Source organism: Protobothrops mucrosquamatus, unplaced genomic scaffold (genome assembly GCF_001527695.2).
Source record: "Protobothrops mucrosquamatus isolate PMUCROS unplaced genomic scaffold, P.Mucros_1.0 scaffold390, whole genome shotgun sequence".
NCBI classification, from domain to species: domain Eukaryota; kingdom Metazoa; phylum Chordata; class Lepidosauria; order Squamata; family Viperidae; genus Protobothrops; species Protobothrops mucrosquamatus.
In genome coordinates, this window is record NW_015386722.1 from 181,217 (window position 1) to 199,548 (window position 18,332).

Consider the following 18,332-nt stretch of genomic DNA (forward strand, 5'->3'; position numbering starts at 1 on the left):
TATGTCCAGCTTTGAGAGATGCAGCTCAGAAGGGTGAGTGTGATGTCAATTACATAACAAAAGAGGAGCCGAATTCTACGAAGAGGAACAAAGAATGCTGTAGGCTATGTTACATTCTGTTCCTGTTCGCACTGCCATGCCGCACAGCGGGCTCACCTCAAATAAGCAGGGCTGGAGTGATGTGTCATTAAAACATGTCTACGCAACTCTTTGAGCTCCATCAACACCACTTTATGTTCTACACATCCCATAACAATATACAGTCAATAAAGGAAAGGATAAGAGCGATCACTGGTTCTCAACAAGGGACTGGAGTACAAGGTGGCATCAGTCATGTGCAGAGAAAAGATGACTATTCCTGGCGCAATGTTCTCCCCTCCCCACTTGTCTCAGTACCTGACTGACCAGGTGATCTGATATTGCATGGCAGCAACCAGGAGGAAGGGCAAGTTAATTGTTGCTGACATATTGGAGGATTAATTTAAATCCAAAAAGGTTACAGATTCGCGATGACGGAAGCAGTAGCTAAATTTTCACCAGTACTTCAATCTGTACTTATTAATTATTGATGCCAGGAAAACCGTCATGAAAATCTCTTTTCAGAAAGCAACCTGAACCATCAGGCCAGCTTTCCAATTTAGCCCCTGTTGGTTGAGCAATTCTTTTTATTTATTATGAAATTTATTTATATCCAATGACTCTGGGCAGATTTTCTGAGCCAGTTCCCAAACTTAAGGTGGAACCCCAGCAGACAGCTTTCCGGCGGGACCTCTCCTATATCAGCAAGAATATCAGAGAAACCTATTTCATGTACCCACGTTAGGTGGGTTTTAATCCGAGTCAATTATTTCATAGTTACAACCAGGATCACTTCAAGTCTGTGTAGTTATGCTTTTAATGTAAAAAGATCTTATGCAGGTAGTCCTCAACCTACAACCACAATTGGCATTGGACAATCCATCATTAAGTGCAGTTGTTAAACGAGACCCCACCTGATTTTACAACCGTTTTTTGCCTCAAGTGTTAAGTGAGACATCAAAGTGATCACAACTTGCAACCTTCCTTGCCAACTTCCCCATTAACTTTGCTTGTCAGAAGCTGTCTGGGAAGGTTGGAAAATATGATCAGGGGACCTTGGAAGGTCGCAACCGTTGTAAATGCGAGCTTGGTCACCAAGCTTCCAAATTGTGATTGTGTGAACAAGGGGATACTGCAACGGTTGTGTGATGACTGGTTGGGTGTTCCCTTTTTTCAGTGACATAGTAACTTTGAATGGTCACTAAACAAATGTTGAGGACCACCTCTCTATCCGTTACTGTTTTATACATTTAACACTCCTAGAAATTTCTGTGAAATTACAGTTAATTCCTCTTAGAAGGTGATGGAAAATATTCTTCACAGGACCACTAGTATCAATCTATTATTGAACTGTTTAATACTTCTACCTGTACCTATTATTCCTCCTGGATGAAAGATTGATAGGAATCCGTCTAAACTCAAAGGAGTCTCCCTAATAAATGCAATTTAAATACACTTGAGCAAATTCTTCAGAAAGAATGAATATGTATTATTTTAGGTTACACAAAAATTGCAGTGATCATAAAAACAAAAAAACCCAATCTGAAAACGAAAAACATTTCAAATTAATCTGTCTCAAAGAAGATTTGACTACCATTATCAAAAGAGGAAGCCAACAGCAAAATTATCTTCTTTATTGTTAATCCTTTGACAATAACCTACATTCGGATTAGAGTAAGGCAGCCAGACTCTTATTTTATTTTTCTTTAGAAGGACATGAAAGGTATATGTATTTCTGAAATGTTTCCACTTTTGTAAAAGGAAAGATCCTGCTGCCGTTGCAATCCATCTCACATCAATCTTTTAGGATCTATTTTCTCCAAATGGACTAGTGGCTTTAGCTGCTCCGCAAAACTCCTCATGTCATCGGAAACCATGTCTTGTCCCGCTGGGGCCACAATGCTGAGCTCCACAAGGTAGGAGAGAGACAAAGGCTCAATGTTGTCGGTGTTTCCTGGGATAAGGATGCGGAAGATTTTGTACACCACAATCTTCATAATACCTTTGCGGAACACGTGCCCCTTGGCTACAAACTCATGGTCCATGCGGAAGCCCATTTCTACCAGGAAGTCTGTCAGGTTGTCTGAAGTGGCAATATCCACACAATTCCGTACCAAGGCATGGCGATTTTTGTCTCCCATTTCCGGCTGTCCAAGATACCGCAAGTGCCAAGGAGCACCAGGTTTGTCCATGGAGCGTCGTGTACGGAGAACAAATGGGCTGGCCTGTTGGCCTTTGAGAAGGAAGACCATCTCATGATCTAGAAAAGTCTCAGGTTCCATGTTGTCACAAAGGCCACGGAGTCGATGAAGAAGACTCTCCAGACTTTGATCCAAAACACTACCTGGAGAAAAGGCAACATTGGATTGCTAACTTGTCTTTACTGACACAAGCAAAATTTCTTATTGTCCACCAAACTGCCATTTTCTAAAAATTGTGTAGGGCCACAAATAGTACCAGGGTCTCTCTAGAAACTGTACTGAGTAGAAAAAGATACAACCCTTCACAAAAGATACAGCTATAAAGATTCCTCTTAATCAGGGAGCCTAGTCACAAATTATACTTTGTACATCCCAAACTCATGAGATCTGAATGTAAAGCAGTTGTTGGGTGCCAAATTAAATATAGGTAATTCTCGATTTACAACCACAACTGAGCTCAGATTTTTGTTGCCAAGTGAGAAATTTGTTAAGTGAGTTTTGCCCCATATTACAACTTTTCTTGCCACATTTGTTAAGTGAATCACTGCAGTTTTTAAACCAGTAACACAGTTGTTAAGTCAATCTGACTTCCCCATTTCCTTTAATGTGAGAAGGTCACAAAAGGTGATTACATGACCCCGGGACACTGCAACCGTCATAAACACGAGCCGGTTGTCAAGCATCCGAATGTAAATCACGTGACCATGATGCTGCAATGGTCACAAGTGTAAAAAATGGTCATAAGTCACTTTTTCAGTGCTGCTGTAACTTTGAACAGTCACTAAATGAACTGCTGTAAGTCGAGGACTATTTGTTATTACAGTAGTCAAGTTTAGTTCACAGTTGAGTATATATTGTAGAGCAATGTGCAATGTGCAATGTGCCAAACAGCCCCATGGGTTGCCAGCTCAAAATCTAGGTAATATTTCTTTCTATATTTTTAGTAGCGCAGTTATAAAAGGAGGTTACTTGAATGATTAAACAACGTTATATTATTTTAAGGGACTGACATATACTGTAAAATTAATCAGATATAAAGCAAATCCTTGCCTATAACTCACCTTGAAGCAAGTGTTCCATCATGTTAATGGTACCGCCAGTGACTGGCATCATAGTAACAGGTGGGGCCTCCATTCTATGAAGTTCCCTATAACAGCAGAGAATACAATATATATATATATATATATATATATATATATATATATATATATATATATATATATATATATATATATATATATATATATATATATATATATATATATATATAGATAGATAGATAGATAGATAGATAGATAGATAGATAGATAGATAGATAGATAGATAGATAGATAGATAGATAGATATAAAAATCTAGTTCTGGTTCTCCTACCTAATACTTTTTTGCCGTTAGAATCGTAACTCCCAAAGTTTCCAAGCAATGTGGGATCTATAGTTCCAAAACAGAGGGGAGAAAGATAACTTAATCAATAAAATACAAGCACAGTTTCAACATTGTTTCTGCAAACAAAAGGGAAGTATTTATCCAAGAAAAAGATAGTTGATATGCCTTTCTCCTTTTATAATTTTTGCACATACATCTCCTACCATCTAATAGTCAGTTAGGAGTCCAAAGTCAATTAGAAGTTGAATGAACATTTGGTTGTGGTGGTATGTTTTTTTTAAATGAGATGTACAGTAGAACCACAGATTTAATAACATTGTTGTGGTGCAATACAATCATTTTTTTGTAAAGAAAAGAGGCAACCCTTGTAAATAAGCCCATGAAAATGACTAGCTTAGCTTTCAGATGAGAAACAACAGCCTGCTGCAGACTAAAAGGTGATCCAGAAGTGTGGCTAGGTTACTATGCTATGCTAAGTCAAAACATGCCGGCTTCTTTGGGTGATGTGAAGTCAGACAGCATTATTATGATTTAAATATTAATCATACAACACACAAAAATATATAAGAAAAAAACTCAAGGAGGCAAACGTGCCTATTTTCCCCATTATTCTGTGAAGTGAGTTGGGCATGTTTTACAAACTGTAGTTTACAGCTTAGAGTCAGACCATGTATGAATCCTGACAATAGAATGTAATTCAGTCAATTATGGCTAAGTCACAAGACGCATGGTGGACTCCTTCCTGATGCAAATTTAAATCCCACCTGCCTAACAACCCACCGCGAAGTAAAACTCCACCATCACCATCGACACACTTCACTTCACCAAAACTTGTCAAAGTCTTCCTGCCTTTGCTGTAGCCCCCCGTTTCCCTGGAGGAGGAGGAGAATAAGCACGATTTGGGGTAACGTCTGAACTGTTGCTAGTTTATTTTTTAATTCCTTCCACTTCCTTGACTCCGGACGGCTCATAAGTCAAATCAGCAAAAAAGAAATTCGACTCGATAACATTAAAACAATGAACCAAGGAACATTGATCATTATTGTCGTCGCTATCCTGAGACAAGTATCCCGGGACAGATGCAAACATTTTGCCTTTTTTCTCCTCTGGAGAAATTTGCATGTAGCTGCAACTGAGCCCCAGACATCCCTCCCCAAGTCTCCGCTTAAAGAATAAAGCTCCCGGGTCAGCCAGCACGCACCTGTCCGCCCGGTGGGACAAACCCCTCTCGCTGCACGTGGGAATCCCGCAAACAAGGACGCTTCTAAAGCGGGAGAGTCTCTCCACCTGGACTCCAGCAAAGCGCACGCGTCCACGCCTGCGTGTTCCTCTCTGCCTGTTCTGGGCGGCGCCATCTTTCTTATTACGTCATTGTACGGAAAGCTGCCGGCCATGACCGGCTTGGCTGAAAGCGAGAAAATAAAATGGTGCTTTACAGTAATGGAGCTCCACTGGGGAAGCCTGGCTTGTCTCTGCGTGACGTTTAATTTTTGCGCCACTCAGAAGACATGGATATACAAAACAGTCTGAATTCTGCACTTTCGTTGGTGCCCTTTAGTTCAGATCCAGGCAGGTTGGAGTTTAGGATACTAAATGCATTTAGATCTTGAATTGAGGTTATTTCGGATCATAAAGTTATGCTTAGGAGGAAGATTAGGGAGAGTAACTTTATTGGTCAAGATAAAAATGTGGGTTTTCTCTTGCTTTTAAAATACTTTGTTCATGAAACAAGATATTCAGGGTCTTGGCATACAGTTGAGGTTTGGGCTCTTTACTCTTCAATATTTTTATTAATGATTTGGATGAAGGTGAAATTAGATAACATGCAGTTGCATGGCGCTAATACATTAGAAGACAAAGTGCAATTCAAATTAAATTTGATATGTTAAGACAGTGTTTCCCAACAGGAGATGTGGATTTCAACTCCCAGAAATCCCCAGTGGAGCTCTGGGAGTTGAAGTTCAAGAGTCTTAAAGTTGCCAAGGTTAAAAAACAGGTTTAATATGATATTTAAGAGACAAATGCAAGGTTTTTCATTTTGAAAACACCCTAGATACAGGCTGAGGAACATATCTTTTGGTGAAACTTCCATCAAGTGCAACTTCAGAAACTTTACGCACGCATGCACACAGACACATATATTTCATTGCCAAATTCTCCAAACTCCCCCCCCCCGCTCTTATTAAGAGAGGAAGAAAATAATATGTTTATATCATCTCTTAATTTAGAACCACTTTGGTGGTGAAGGTGCTGGACTAGAAACCAGAAGACTGTGAGTTCTAGTTTCACCTTAGGCATGAAAACTGGCTGGGTGACTTTGGGGCAATCTCTCAGCACAACCACCTCAGATGGTGTTATGGGGAAAATCTCCGTTGTATTATATGTATATGCCATTTCTCTGTTTTCATGCAGTTCCTGGCCCCATTTGATTTGAGGTAGTCTTCACTTACTGACTGCCTCATTTAGTGACCATTTGAAGTTACAATAGTGTAAAAAAACAGCTTTGTGACCAATCCTTGAATTTACAACTGTCCCAACATCCCGTGGTTACATGATTACCATTCATGTGCTTCCCAATTAGTGCCTGACAAGTGGAGTTAATATAGAACAGGAGCGTCAAACTGCTGGCCCACAGCCGGACGCATCATCAGGAAATCACGCCCACCCATTGCTGGCAATGGCAAAAAAGCTCCGATACGTTGCGTAATGTCATGTGATGTCGCAAGTTTGACATGTCTGATGTAGAACATGGAAGTAAAATTGCACGTTGCAGTCACATGATGCTTCACTTAATGACTGAATAGGAAGTAAAATCATAACTCACAGTCATCTGGTTTTCCATTAGCGACTATAGTGTTTAGTGAGGGAATTAAAACTGTGGTAACTAATTGAGGCCTACCTGTGTTAGTGTTATTTGTAGTCTCCAAATATATATACTTGAGTCTTGAGGCACCACTATATTCATGCACACTTTTAATACCCTTTAACCGGGTTTCTGATTAACTAATTTCTGGCATTACAAAATACTCTGGATTATAAACTAAGCCAATAACCCGGATTCACACAGTCTAATTATCTGAAAAAGAATGAACCAAGATAAAAACTTGGTTCAAGTTTATCCCTAGGTAAACATGCTGCCGCTAAATCTTTCCATAACTAAGTGAGTTGCATAAATCCAGACCTTCAGTATCAGGAATCAGCAGCATTGGGGAAAATCCAAATTCTACAGAAATCCATAAATATCCTTAGGAGGGAAAAACCCAACCCACCTCCTTCTGAGTCAGGAATTTTTCACACTGCCCAAAATTTGGTGGGCACCGGATGCTGACTAAGCATTAGAGTGAAAACGAGAAAATATTATGCAATCTTGTCCTGAAGGCAGGACGAGAATAAGGGGTAGAAGATCATTAAAAAGGGTCCAACCTAAAACTAAGGAGAAATTTCCTGACAGCAAGAACAATTAATTAGTGGAACTGCTTGCCTCCAGAAGTTGTGGGTGCTCCAACACTGGAGGCTTTTGAGAAGAAATTGGACAGCCATTTGTCCAGAATGGTATAGGACAGTAATAGCAATAGCACTTAGACTTATATACCTCTTCATAATGCTTTACATCCCTCTCTAAGCATATTCCCTCGAACAATCTGGGTCCTCATTTTACCGACCTTGGAAGGATGGAAGGCTGAGTCAACCATGAGCCACTGAGAAAAACAGAGAATCAAACGTGAGCTGAATTAGCCTGCAATACTGCATTCCAACAACTGCGCCACCACGGCTCAGGATTTCCTGCAATGAGCAGAAAGTTGGACTGGTCCGTGGATCAGTACCGGGCCGCAGCATGGCAGCAACCAGTCCGCACAAACAAGCAAAGCCCCGTCTGCGAGATGCAGGCAGACAAAACCACGCACCCTCCAGAAAAACCTCTCTCTATGGAACCAGTCCCTGGTGCCCAAAAGGTTGGGGACCCTTGGACTAGAAGACCTCCAAGGTCCCTTCCAGCCCTATTATTCTACGTTCCAGGATTAAGGAAAATGACATTGGCACCAGAACAAAATATTCTGAGTAGAGAACTGGCTGATGAGAGTACTAGATTACCGTAAGTCTTTTGTGGTGCAGTTCTCTCTTTGTGATTTATACATTCCTATTTTCAATTTTTAAAGCAACTCTTGGCCTTTGCCCCAGTAAACCACTTCTAGGTTTTGTTCATAGTCCATCTGTCTCAGACATCGCTTCATCATATGGCTGGCAAGATAGGAAGTTGTTGTATTGCTTTACAGCTAGCAATCTTTGACCATCTCAAAAACAATTACCCACTTTATCATTTACAGTCGGTGCATATCTGGACTTGGGACAGGTTGCTCATATGATAACATGAATCTGGTTTTCATGATTAGAATGATTTTGTAATTTCTGTATAGCAGGGGTCTTCAAACTTGGCCCTTTTATGACTTGTGGACTTCAACTCCCAGAATTCCTCAGCCAGCATGCCTGGCAGAGGAATTCTGGGAGTTGAAGTCCACAAGTCATAAATGGGCCAAGTCTGAAGACCCCTGCTGTATAGAAATGGTTTGAAATGTGAACTGTAAAGCAAAATGATGTGATATTATTTTTGTAATCTACTGCACCAAAGAAAATTGGAAGACATTGCTTCTTTCTTCTGTCTTTGTCCTTTTCTCTGTGCCTTTTTTTCCTTTTCTGACTTTTGCTTCTTGTATGTTTTTATTTTATAATGAAACTTAATTTTTGTAAAAAGGCGAACCTGGAAAGTTTTTTTAATACATGTGCTAGTTCAAATTCAGTTCACAATGATAATACATATCTAGCCAAAGACTGCCCTGAAATATGCAAAGACATATTTTCTATTAGTGCGAATTCTGTCTATAAAGAAATAGACAAATCTTTGAGTCAAACAGAATTCTTTATCCAACAGAGATAAAAACTTAACATGCCATGTTGTGTCATCTTCCTTATCTCAGCTTTACTAACACAAAGCCTTGAGAAGCTTATAGCTGGCAATTAAGCGAGTAGCTGAAACAATTTAGTTCTTTCTTTTCCCTATAAAAATACACTGTATTTTCAAGAAGATTTGGCATTAGAGTCATCTTCCTATGCCGAGAAGATAAGTCGTATGTTTTTGTTTCAGATTCCATGTGAGTTTTAATAAGAAGAACATCTTTAAAAAAAACACCTTTGGTTTTATTAACCGTTGTCATTAACAAGCAGATTTATATATCTGAGAGCTATTAGATTAGAATGCAGGTATATACTTGCACAGCCAATCTCTTCACATCAGCCTGGCAGATGTGGAAATGAAAACAATCCTGCTGAATCAGTGTTTTTCAACCTTGGCAAACTTGCTGGTTGGGGAATTCTGGGAGTTGAAATCCACACATCATAAAGTTGCCAAGAAACATTGAGCTAAATGCAACAAGTTCAAGCAGTCCTTTGCTAGGACTGCTTGAGAGGCCAGCTTGATGGGGTGGTTAAGGTGCTGTCCTAGAAACCAGGAGACGGTGAGTTCTAGTCCCTTAAGCACAAAGGCCATCTGGATAACCCTGGGCCAGTCACTCTCTCTCAACCCAACCCATCTCAAAAGCTAGTTGTGGGGAAAATAGGAGGAGGAAGGAGTATTAGATATGCCTGCTGCCTTGAGCAATAAAGTAATAAAGGTGGGATAAAAATAATAAATAAATAAATCTCTTGTGGGTGAAGAGGCAGGTCAGCTGGCTAGAGCAGTATTTTTCAGGCTCAGCGGTTATAAGTTGTATGGACTTCAACTCCCAGAATTCCCTAGCCAGTATTGGGATAAAGTACAGCAATCACCACTGTATCTTAGGGCAGCACAGTACCTATGCTGCAATGCAGTTGCAGGTATGACAAATAGACAGTACAGTGATCCATACGCTTTTCTTATGGCGTATTCACCAATGGCAAACAATCCCTGTAATTAAGATTCGGTTTTATTCCTCCATTGAATGTGTGCTCTTTCAAACCCAACAAAACCAAGTTATGGCTTAGATGTGCATTATAAATACCCAGTTACTGTTTTGCAGCCTCACCTACTAGCATGTGTAATTTTAGTCCATGCTCTGCAGCAGGGTGTGATCCAAATTTAACACGAGCAACAAAATGAAAGGAGCAAAAGTACATTAGAGTGTTTGTTTATCTGACATGTCAAGCTGTTATCCTTGCATATTCACTCCCTTCTGTTTTGGAAAGTTAATGTCCAAATTCACTTTCGTTATGCATGATTTCAGATCTTCCAAAATTAGAAAGCACAAACAGCCATTTCGCAGCAATTATATTCTCTTGGCTTCCAACACCACTTTGCAAACAAGCCTTGGGGGGAGAATGGGTGATTAACCTATTGATTCAGAAGAGCACACGTCTTTGGCACCCAGGGAAGCATTTGCAGCAGACTAATGGGAGAGCTACATGCTGATCAGAGTGATCATGTGGTCAGTGGGATTGGATTTGAGACTTCCATCACGTACTGGCTCGGTCAGCACTCGTCCTTCTAATATGTGTAAACAGTAGCTGTTAACAGGAGAGAAGGCCGCTCTGGTTGAAGTAATCCTTGAAGAAAGGGAATTTTGCTACTCTTATCTCTTGTATTTGCAACACAAGAGAAGCAATGATTTGTTCAGGGCCATCCAAAGAAGCCTAGGTTCAAATTGCTCCTGGCTTCTGACCTATTATCAAATGCAATCTAATGTAGCCATAGGAGAATTAGAATGTCCAAAGATTAAACTTTAGCTGCTAGAGTCTATTTTGAGGTGTAGAGGTGGGCATGATAATCAACTATTATTTGCTTGCCTGTTAGATGCAGAAGGAACAAGGACAACTTAACACTCCTTAAGGACACTCCTTGTGTCCTTAATATAGCGAATACAGTTTGCTCCAGGACTGAATCTCAGGCTATATCCTTGGACAAATACAACTTAAATCTCAGACCCATTTTATTTCCCTGTTTCTCCAGATATTTAACTAACTTCTCCCTTGAGTTCTTGAAAACTCAGAGGTGTAACCTTAAATTTATCCAATAAATTTATGATTTATTGTGAATTCATCAATCCATGGCTAGCCCCAAAGATTGGCAAGGACAAATAAGTGCAATACTATAGTTGCATGTCATAAAGAGGCCTACTGCCAAAAAACAGGTCTACATATTTAGTGTTCCCTGGCTATAACTCCCAAGTGATCAAGTGGGGCTGAAATCCACCCTTGGCCTTAATAAAGTAAGAGTGCTGGTTTCAGATTGACAAAGCAGGACATGTGCCAGGACTTCAAGATTAGCAGAAGGGCTCATGATGATGAAACATCTTTGCCACACTATTTATACTTTGCAAAAAACATCCTAGATGTTCAGCCACAGGGCCAGAGAATTTCCAGTCTGCATATCCACTTGTTTCAGAGGAGGAGCACCTCCAAATTCTGGGTCCAGCACTAGATGTTCTTATGAAGGAACACCAAGCTTAGCTTTATTTATATACCCCAAAGATTTTTTTCTTTGTATGTCTGTTTCCCAGCCTGAAGTAGTTCTGAGAAAAGTTCCAATACTTCCTTGACCAAGACTACTAAAGGCTTAAGAGCTAGTAGCCTTATACTGACCTTCATATCTGTGTCACAAAGACCTGCTGTAAGATCATCCATGACCTGCAGCAGAAAGCTTCAACTGGAATAGAGGAATCTCAAGGATTATTCCTGATTTATGCAAGAGTTCTTTGCTAGGCATTCCTCAAAATCACAATGGAATCCTTGGACCTTATCAAAACACTCCTTGCCTTTTTTTTTTCTGTGCTGTTCTAAACTTTTTCCATGGTTGACTCCATATATGAGTCTCTTGGTCATATCCATTACACATTGAACATGCCTTACCAAACTCCACACAGCCCTCAAAAACAGGATTGCCCATACAGTATGTGCAACCAAACAGGTATTCGATTTTCTGATGGGGTTGCGTACTGGTAATTTAAGCTGCCAGACATAGATGACATATCACCTGCACTCCACATCCAGCAGCATGGAGTTCCAATTAAATATCCTTTAAGCAATATATTCCCCTCAAACCTATATGCAGTAGCAGACCACCACTGGTGTCGGTGAAGAACAGACTTGTGGCATATATAATGTTATCCATTAACACCAAACTAATGACATCTGTCACCTTCCACCAAATAGTCGGGCTGACTCTATGCAGAGAACCAAAATTTGTTTTGATTTTTATCCCACCTTTATTACTTTATAAGTAACTCAAGGTGGCAAACATTTCTAGTACTCCTTCCTCCTCCTGTTTTCCCCACAACCGTCATCCTATGAGGTGAGCTGGGTTGAGAGAGACTGACTGGCCGAGTCACCCATCTGACTTTAATGCCTAAGGCTGGACTAGAACTCACAATCTCCTGGTTTCTAGACCAGTGGTTCTCAACCTTTTTAATGCCGTGACCCCAACCGGTCATAAGTCGAGGACTAAACCGGTCGCAAGTCGAGGACTAAACCGGTCGCAAGTCGAGGACTAAACCGGTCGTAAGTCGAGGACTACCCAACCAGTCGTAAGTCGAGGACTTTCCCTTCCCGGGAGCGCCGCACATGCGTGGTTCCGCCCCCTGCGCCGGCCGAGGCGTAGCTGGCAAGCGGCAGAGACGGAGCAGGCCGACCACCAGCTGGCCCAGCCCAAGGGAGGTAAGGCACCCGCTGGAAAAGGGGAAAAAATGGCGGACAAAAAAAATGGCGGACAAAAAAATGGTGGACAGCCTTGCTTGGCGACCCCCATGAAATGGTCGATCGACCCCAAATGGGGTCCCGACCCACAGGTTGAGAACCACTGTTCTAGACCAATACCTTCTTAACCACTACACCAAACTGACCCACACCAGGGATTTATTTGAGGTGATCTTAAGGCCAATTGGCAGTTTGTTTTGGGTCATTCTAGGCAGCTCAATGCCACAAACAACAGTTTCTGAGAAACATTCATATGTGAGCCCACAAGCTATCTATTCTAGGCCACTCCTTTTAGCTCTTTTATCTTCTCAAAAGTTTGCTTTTGAGTGCTGGTGGATTTTAACTAAAAAAGCTGAAATGTTTGTTCAGGGAATTTCAGAAGGCTAAGAGATAAGCTTGGCAAAGATTTTGTTTTCAAGGGCCTTTGCAAGAATTCAACTCCTGCCCAATACTTTGTTGAGATATAAATTATCCAGCCAGTTATAAGATATGCTGATTGGCAAACATAAGAAGCTGCCTTAGGCCAAGCATCGCTGCAGCTAGCTCTACATTATCAACAGCAGCGTTTCTCAACCATAGCACTTTCAGATGTGTGAACTCCAATTCCTAGAAATCCCCAGCCAGAAGAAGTCATGGAATGAATCTGGAGCTTCTCCACATGCATTTCTTCTAGCACCGAGTTACACTAGTTTCTCAAATACACCCAGGAGTGTGTTGAAATTATACTCATATTGGCTTAGCAAAATGGGTCACCAATCTGACATGGAGATTTGCATTACCAAATTATAAAAGAATGCAACTTGCTTCATGGGTCCCCAAGGTTGAGATAGATCCTCTACTCCACCTCAAGAAACTGATAAGATCCCTTTTGCTGATTGGCAAACACCTCTGTTTTGCACCAACTCCAGACAAAGCACATTGCAAAAAGCTGCCAACCATTTATTTTATAACCACCTTTCTTGCACTGGTTACAATTCATTACTATGAAAACAAAACAGAAAAAAATGTATTCCATGTCTGAGGATACTTTATAGAACATAGAATCATAGGGCTGGAAAGACCTCGGAGGTCTTCTAGTCCAACCCCCTGCTCAAGGCAGGAGACTCTATACCATTCTGGTCAAATGGTTGTCCAGTCTGTTTTTGAAAACCTCTAGTGATGGCAGAGCGCTTTCCCAAAGAGAGGCCCAGATTAAGAGACCGCACAGTCCTAAGCTGGAGGGGATAGGAGGGGAAGAGGTTCAGGGTAGCCACACTGTAGAATCCCTCAGGATATATCTAGTACAGGGGTCTTCAAACTTGGCCCTTTTAGGACTTGTGGACTTCAACTCCCAGAATTCCTCAGCCAGGCATGCTGGCTGAGGAATTCTGGGAGTTGAAGTCCACAAGTCCTAAAGGGACCAAGTTTGAAGACCCCTGATCTAGTAGGTTAGAAAGTATAGAAAGTATAAAATAAAACTGGAAGGAACCTTGGAGGTCTTCTAGTCCAGTCCCCCGCTCAAGTAGGGGAACCTATACCATCTCAGACAGATGACTGTCCAGTCTCTTCTTAAAAATTTCCAGTGATGGAGTGCCCACGATTTCTGGGGGTAAGCTGTTCCACTGGTTGATTGTCCTCACTGTCAGGAAGTTTCTCCTTAATTCCAGGTTGCTTCTCTCCTTAATCAGCTTCCAACCATTGTTTTTTTGTCCTTCCCTTTGGTGCTCTGGTGAACAACCTGTCCCCCTCTGCCTTGTGGCAGCCCCAGATACTGGAACACTGCTATCATGTCTCCCCTATTTCTTTTCTTCTTTTCTTTAGACTAGCCAAACCAAAGTCCCGCAGCTGTTCTTCGTACATTTTGATCTCCAGGCCTTTGATCATCTTAGTTGCTTTTCTCTGAATTTTTTCCAGTCTCTCAACGTCTTTTTTGTGATATGGCGAGTATATACAGTAAGGCTCTTAAATTAATACATTCAAAATAACAGAATAATAAGAGTTGGAAGGAACCTTGGAGGTTTTCTAGTCCAACACCCTTCTCAAGCAGGAGACCCTATACCATTTCACACAAATGGCTGTCCAATCTCTTCTTTAAAATCTCCAGTGATGAGTATCCACAACTTCTGGCGGCAAACCATTCCACTGATTAATTGGTCTGTCAGGAAACTTATCCTTCATTCTGTCTAGGGTATCACTGGGGTAAGGCGAGAAGCATGGCTGATGACCCACACAATGCCAAACGTCTTGCTGTGATTAAAAAAAAAAGGGGGGGCATTCTTAGGTTCTAAACCCAAACTTTTCTTTGTGAAACCAATACTGTCAAGAATGTCACTCAAAACAGATTTTTGGTAAACAAAAAGGCAACTTTATTTCTCCAAAAACAAACACTTTGAATCAAGAGTCACAGCGCCGATACAGAAAATACATTAAAAAAACAAAAACAACATAACTTAATGTGAAGCAAAGATTGAATTCTGGAGATTTGGGGGCTGCCAGACCTGTAGATTATTGGGTGAAAGTAGGAGAGGAAGAGGGCACCATCTGGGAGGAGGCCTGGAGGAAAAGGGGGTACCAGATGGTGGAGGTGTCTGTCAGGGATCGTGAAGCTGGCACCAGTGTGAAATGTAGTGGCACACTCAGGTGAAAGCTCCAGACATTATGTTCTCGCTGCCTCACACACACACAATTGTACCATTTTAAGGCAAGTGGGCCAAACATCCATCAGGAAAAGGCAAAAGAAGGTATCAGTTGGATGCTCAGGGTTACAGACTTTTCATTCTGAAGTGACAAGGTAAAAGAGGATAGCTCAGCCTTACGATCCTGCAGAAATGGTGGTTTTTTTCACAGACTCCAAGGTATTTTTAGAGTACAACCATTAATTGCACAGGTATCCAAATAACATTGAAGTAGACTCAACCAAACAATATAATAAACGCCCCAAGCACCTTCGTCTCAGTCTAAGAAATTTCAAGTAGTTTGAAATATTTCGACCATCGTCTCAAGTCCGAGAAGATCTGCCAGAAAGTTTGCCAATTTTAAACCATGGTTCTTGTGAGTTTACAAAAAAATATACCAAGTCAGGGCTGTCCAATCTTGAGTTTGAGTTGAGACTTGAGTTCAATTCCCAGAATTTCCTAGCCAGCCATGTTGGCTGAGGAATTCTGGGACTCAGATCTACAAATCTTAAAGTTGCCAAAGTTGGATACCCCTGAATTTAGTAAATCCATTATTGACCCTATACTGAACAAGAATTCCCGAAAGGAAACCTGCGATATGTACCCCAAATGTATTTATTTACTTAATTGCCATTTATTATTTTTACAAATAACTCCAGGCAATGAACATATCCAACACTTCTTCCTCCTCCTTTTTCCCCTGCAACAACAACCCTGTGAGGTGAATTGGGCCAAGAGAGAGTGACTGGCCCAAAGTCATCCAGCTGGCTTTCATGGCTAAGGCGGGACCAAAACTCACAGTCTCCTGCTTTCTAGCTTGGTGCTTTAACCACTAGACCAAATTGGCTCTCAAAAAGTCTGAAAAACCTTGTTGGGTGGCATCTGATTAACCTGTTTTATAAGCTGGGTTCCACAAATGAATCCTGGGTTTCTTTTCTTTGGTTTAAAACAAAATAAAATGCCTGAAAACATGTTCTAAATTTCCTTGGCTTCAGGAATAACGGTTTCTGGCATTGAGAGTAAACCATCACATTTTGGACTTCTCTCATGGACTTCTAAGATATATGTCTAGTGTCTAGTCTAGGAATCTGGCCAACGGACAAAGTAATGCAGCCAAACAAACTCTGCATCAAGGAGGTACCACACAAAGTTGTGTTGGCTGCTAAGCTCACCTCCCTCTCCAACTGTATGGTCTAGCTGGGCAACCTTTGGCCAGGCCTTCAATAGTTAAATTTAGCTTTTGTAACCGGAGTTGTTTGCTCCAAACAGAATCTTATGTATATTGCAGAAATGCTTGGAAAGGTTCACATTTTCCTGGGAACCCAACTTCATCACAGTTGCTATTTGAAGCTGATTACTGCTGAGCCATAGTTAGAAGGGTGAAAGGAGGGGGCAGATTGTTGCTTGTTTTGCATTGCATGACTTTAGGGCTTAGTACCAGTCTAAAACTCAGATTTTAATCCCAAGATTTCAAAAAAGAAAGGAATTGGAAATAAGGGGTGAGGAACTTGTGGTTCTCTAGATGTTGACTTAGGTCTTCTATAATCTTCAACTTTGAAGCCACAAGGGCTAAAGGGGATGGGTGTTAGCAACCCATAATACCTAAAGAAGTTTCCATCTCTTGTAATAAGCATGCAGAGTGAGTAAAAAGCCAGAGCTGAATTTTTCCAGGATTTAGAAAAAGTTCTCACACCGGACCAAAGTGAAATGTAATACAGAGGAAAAAATTAAAAAGGAGCCAAGGGCCAGGATCTAACTGACATGTAGTTTTCTAGCTGCTGGATTCCAACTCCTATCAGCTCCCGACATCATGCCCAATGGGTCCATTGGAGTTAGGATAAAAATATCTTAAACCCTCCCATTCCTAGATGCTAACGTTTGAAATGATGGACATTTAATTCCTTCTCAGAGCAGGAAGAGTGAGTAATACAGTAGCAGGAAGCTCAGTCATCTTTTTTTTCATCTTAACGAGCAACTTTCCCTTTAAGCGGAACTCATAGCTTTGCCTCCGAAATGAGTTAAATAAAACTATGAACCTCTATAACATTGCTTGAGGCAAAGTAGAGAGGTATAGGAGGGAATGAAAAGACCCATATTTCAAATCCTCCTCATCCTACTTTCTAGTTGCCAATAACCTGATGAATATCATTAGAGCATGAAGTTTAGAAGATCCATTTGACCCTAACAGAACCCCCCTGCATGATCTATGCTAGCTAGCCATGATCTCCTGTACTGTAGTTGAGGGATCATAATTTTGCAATTGAGCATTCCAAATGGTTCCTCCCACACGAGAGAGGTGAGCATTTCAAGATGCAGTAGAATCCAATCAATCACATATAGGGAATTTGGCTCAGGCTAACCAGCACAAAGCTATGTTCTGAGGACAGTAAGAGGGTTGATGCAAGGTCAATCTCCCATTTGGCTGACAAAACAGACAAAGGTTAGAGTAGTGTTTCTCAATCTTAGCAAATGTTGAGATGTGTGGACTTCAATTCCCAGAATTCTACAGTCAGCATCTTAAAGTTGTCAAGGTTGAAAAACACCAGTCTAGTTCAGAGGTCCCCAACCTTTTGGGCACCAGGGACTGGTTCCGTGGAGAGAGGGTTTTCCACAGACCGGAGGGTGTGTGGTTTTGTGTGCTGCCTGCATCTCACGGATGGGGCTTTGCTTGTTTATGCAGCCCAATTGCTGGCATGCTGCAGCCTGGTACCCAACCGGGAGTTGGGGACCCCTGGTCTATTTCATTTCTCCCCTCGCCTCCTCCAAACAGGGCAGGCTAAGGGAGAAAGGGCTGAGGACAAATAAAGCTCACTCTATTTGGACTGGGGCAGTATTGAGCCACTTTTTAAACATGTTACAATGGAAAGGGGGAGGACATCACCAGCAAATATCAGTGATAGGGGAAAAACAAAATCTGACCACTCCCCACCTGACCGTGTCCTCAGTGATCAGTTATTGCTAGTTCAGGGGGACGAGACAGTTGCTCAAGGCAGTGGTGATTTGAGCTGGCTTATAGGAACAAGGTGTAAAATTCTCTGCAAATAAAACAAGAGCACAAGGGGGAAGCTAAGCCAAGCTTCTTTCATGCTAAATTATTTTATTACAGAGGGTAGTTAAAAAAAAAGATAAAAAAGAAGTTTAAACTGAGTTCTGGCCACCTCTAATCTGAAATGATACAGGCCACTTCTTAAATCCAGTGTCTCATTCCGTTGCATGAATAGATCAGGTGAAGATCCCAAAGATGCTTTTTCAAAAAGCAATTGGACTATGTTTTTTCTTTGAATTTGAATTTCAAGG

The 18,332-nt window shown here is 41.2% G+C and overlaps 1 protein-coding gene across 1 annotated transcript; it reads right to left on the bottom strand.

The window, feature by feature from the left end:
* Positions 1-1,692: 1,692 nt before the first annotated feature.
* MED18 (mediator complex subunit 18) lies at positions 1,693-4,981 on the bottom strand. Its single transcript, XM_015815970.1, has 4 exons — positions 4,865-4,981; positions 3,652-3,708; positions 3,341-3,426; positions 1,693-2,422 (listed from the first exon to the last, which is right to left on the bottom strand). The coding sequence occupies exons 3-4, from the start codon at positions 3,411-3,413 to the stop codon at positions 1,869-1,871; spliced, it is 627 nt and encodes a 208-aa protein (XP_015671456.1). The 5' UTR covers positions 3,414-3,426; positions 3,652-3,708; positions 4,865-4,981; the 3' UTR covers positions 1,693-1,868.
* Positions 4,982-18,332: the final 13,351 nt, after the last annotated feature.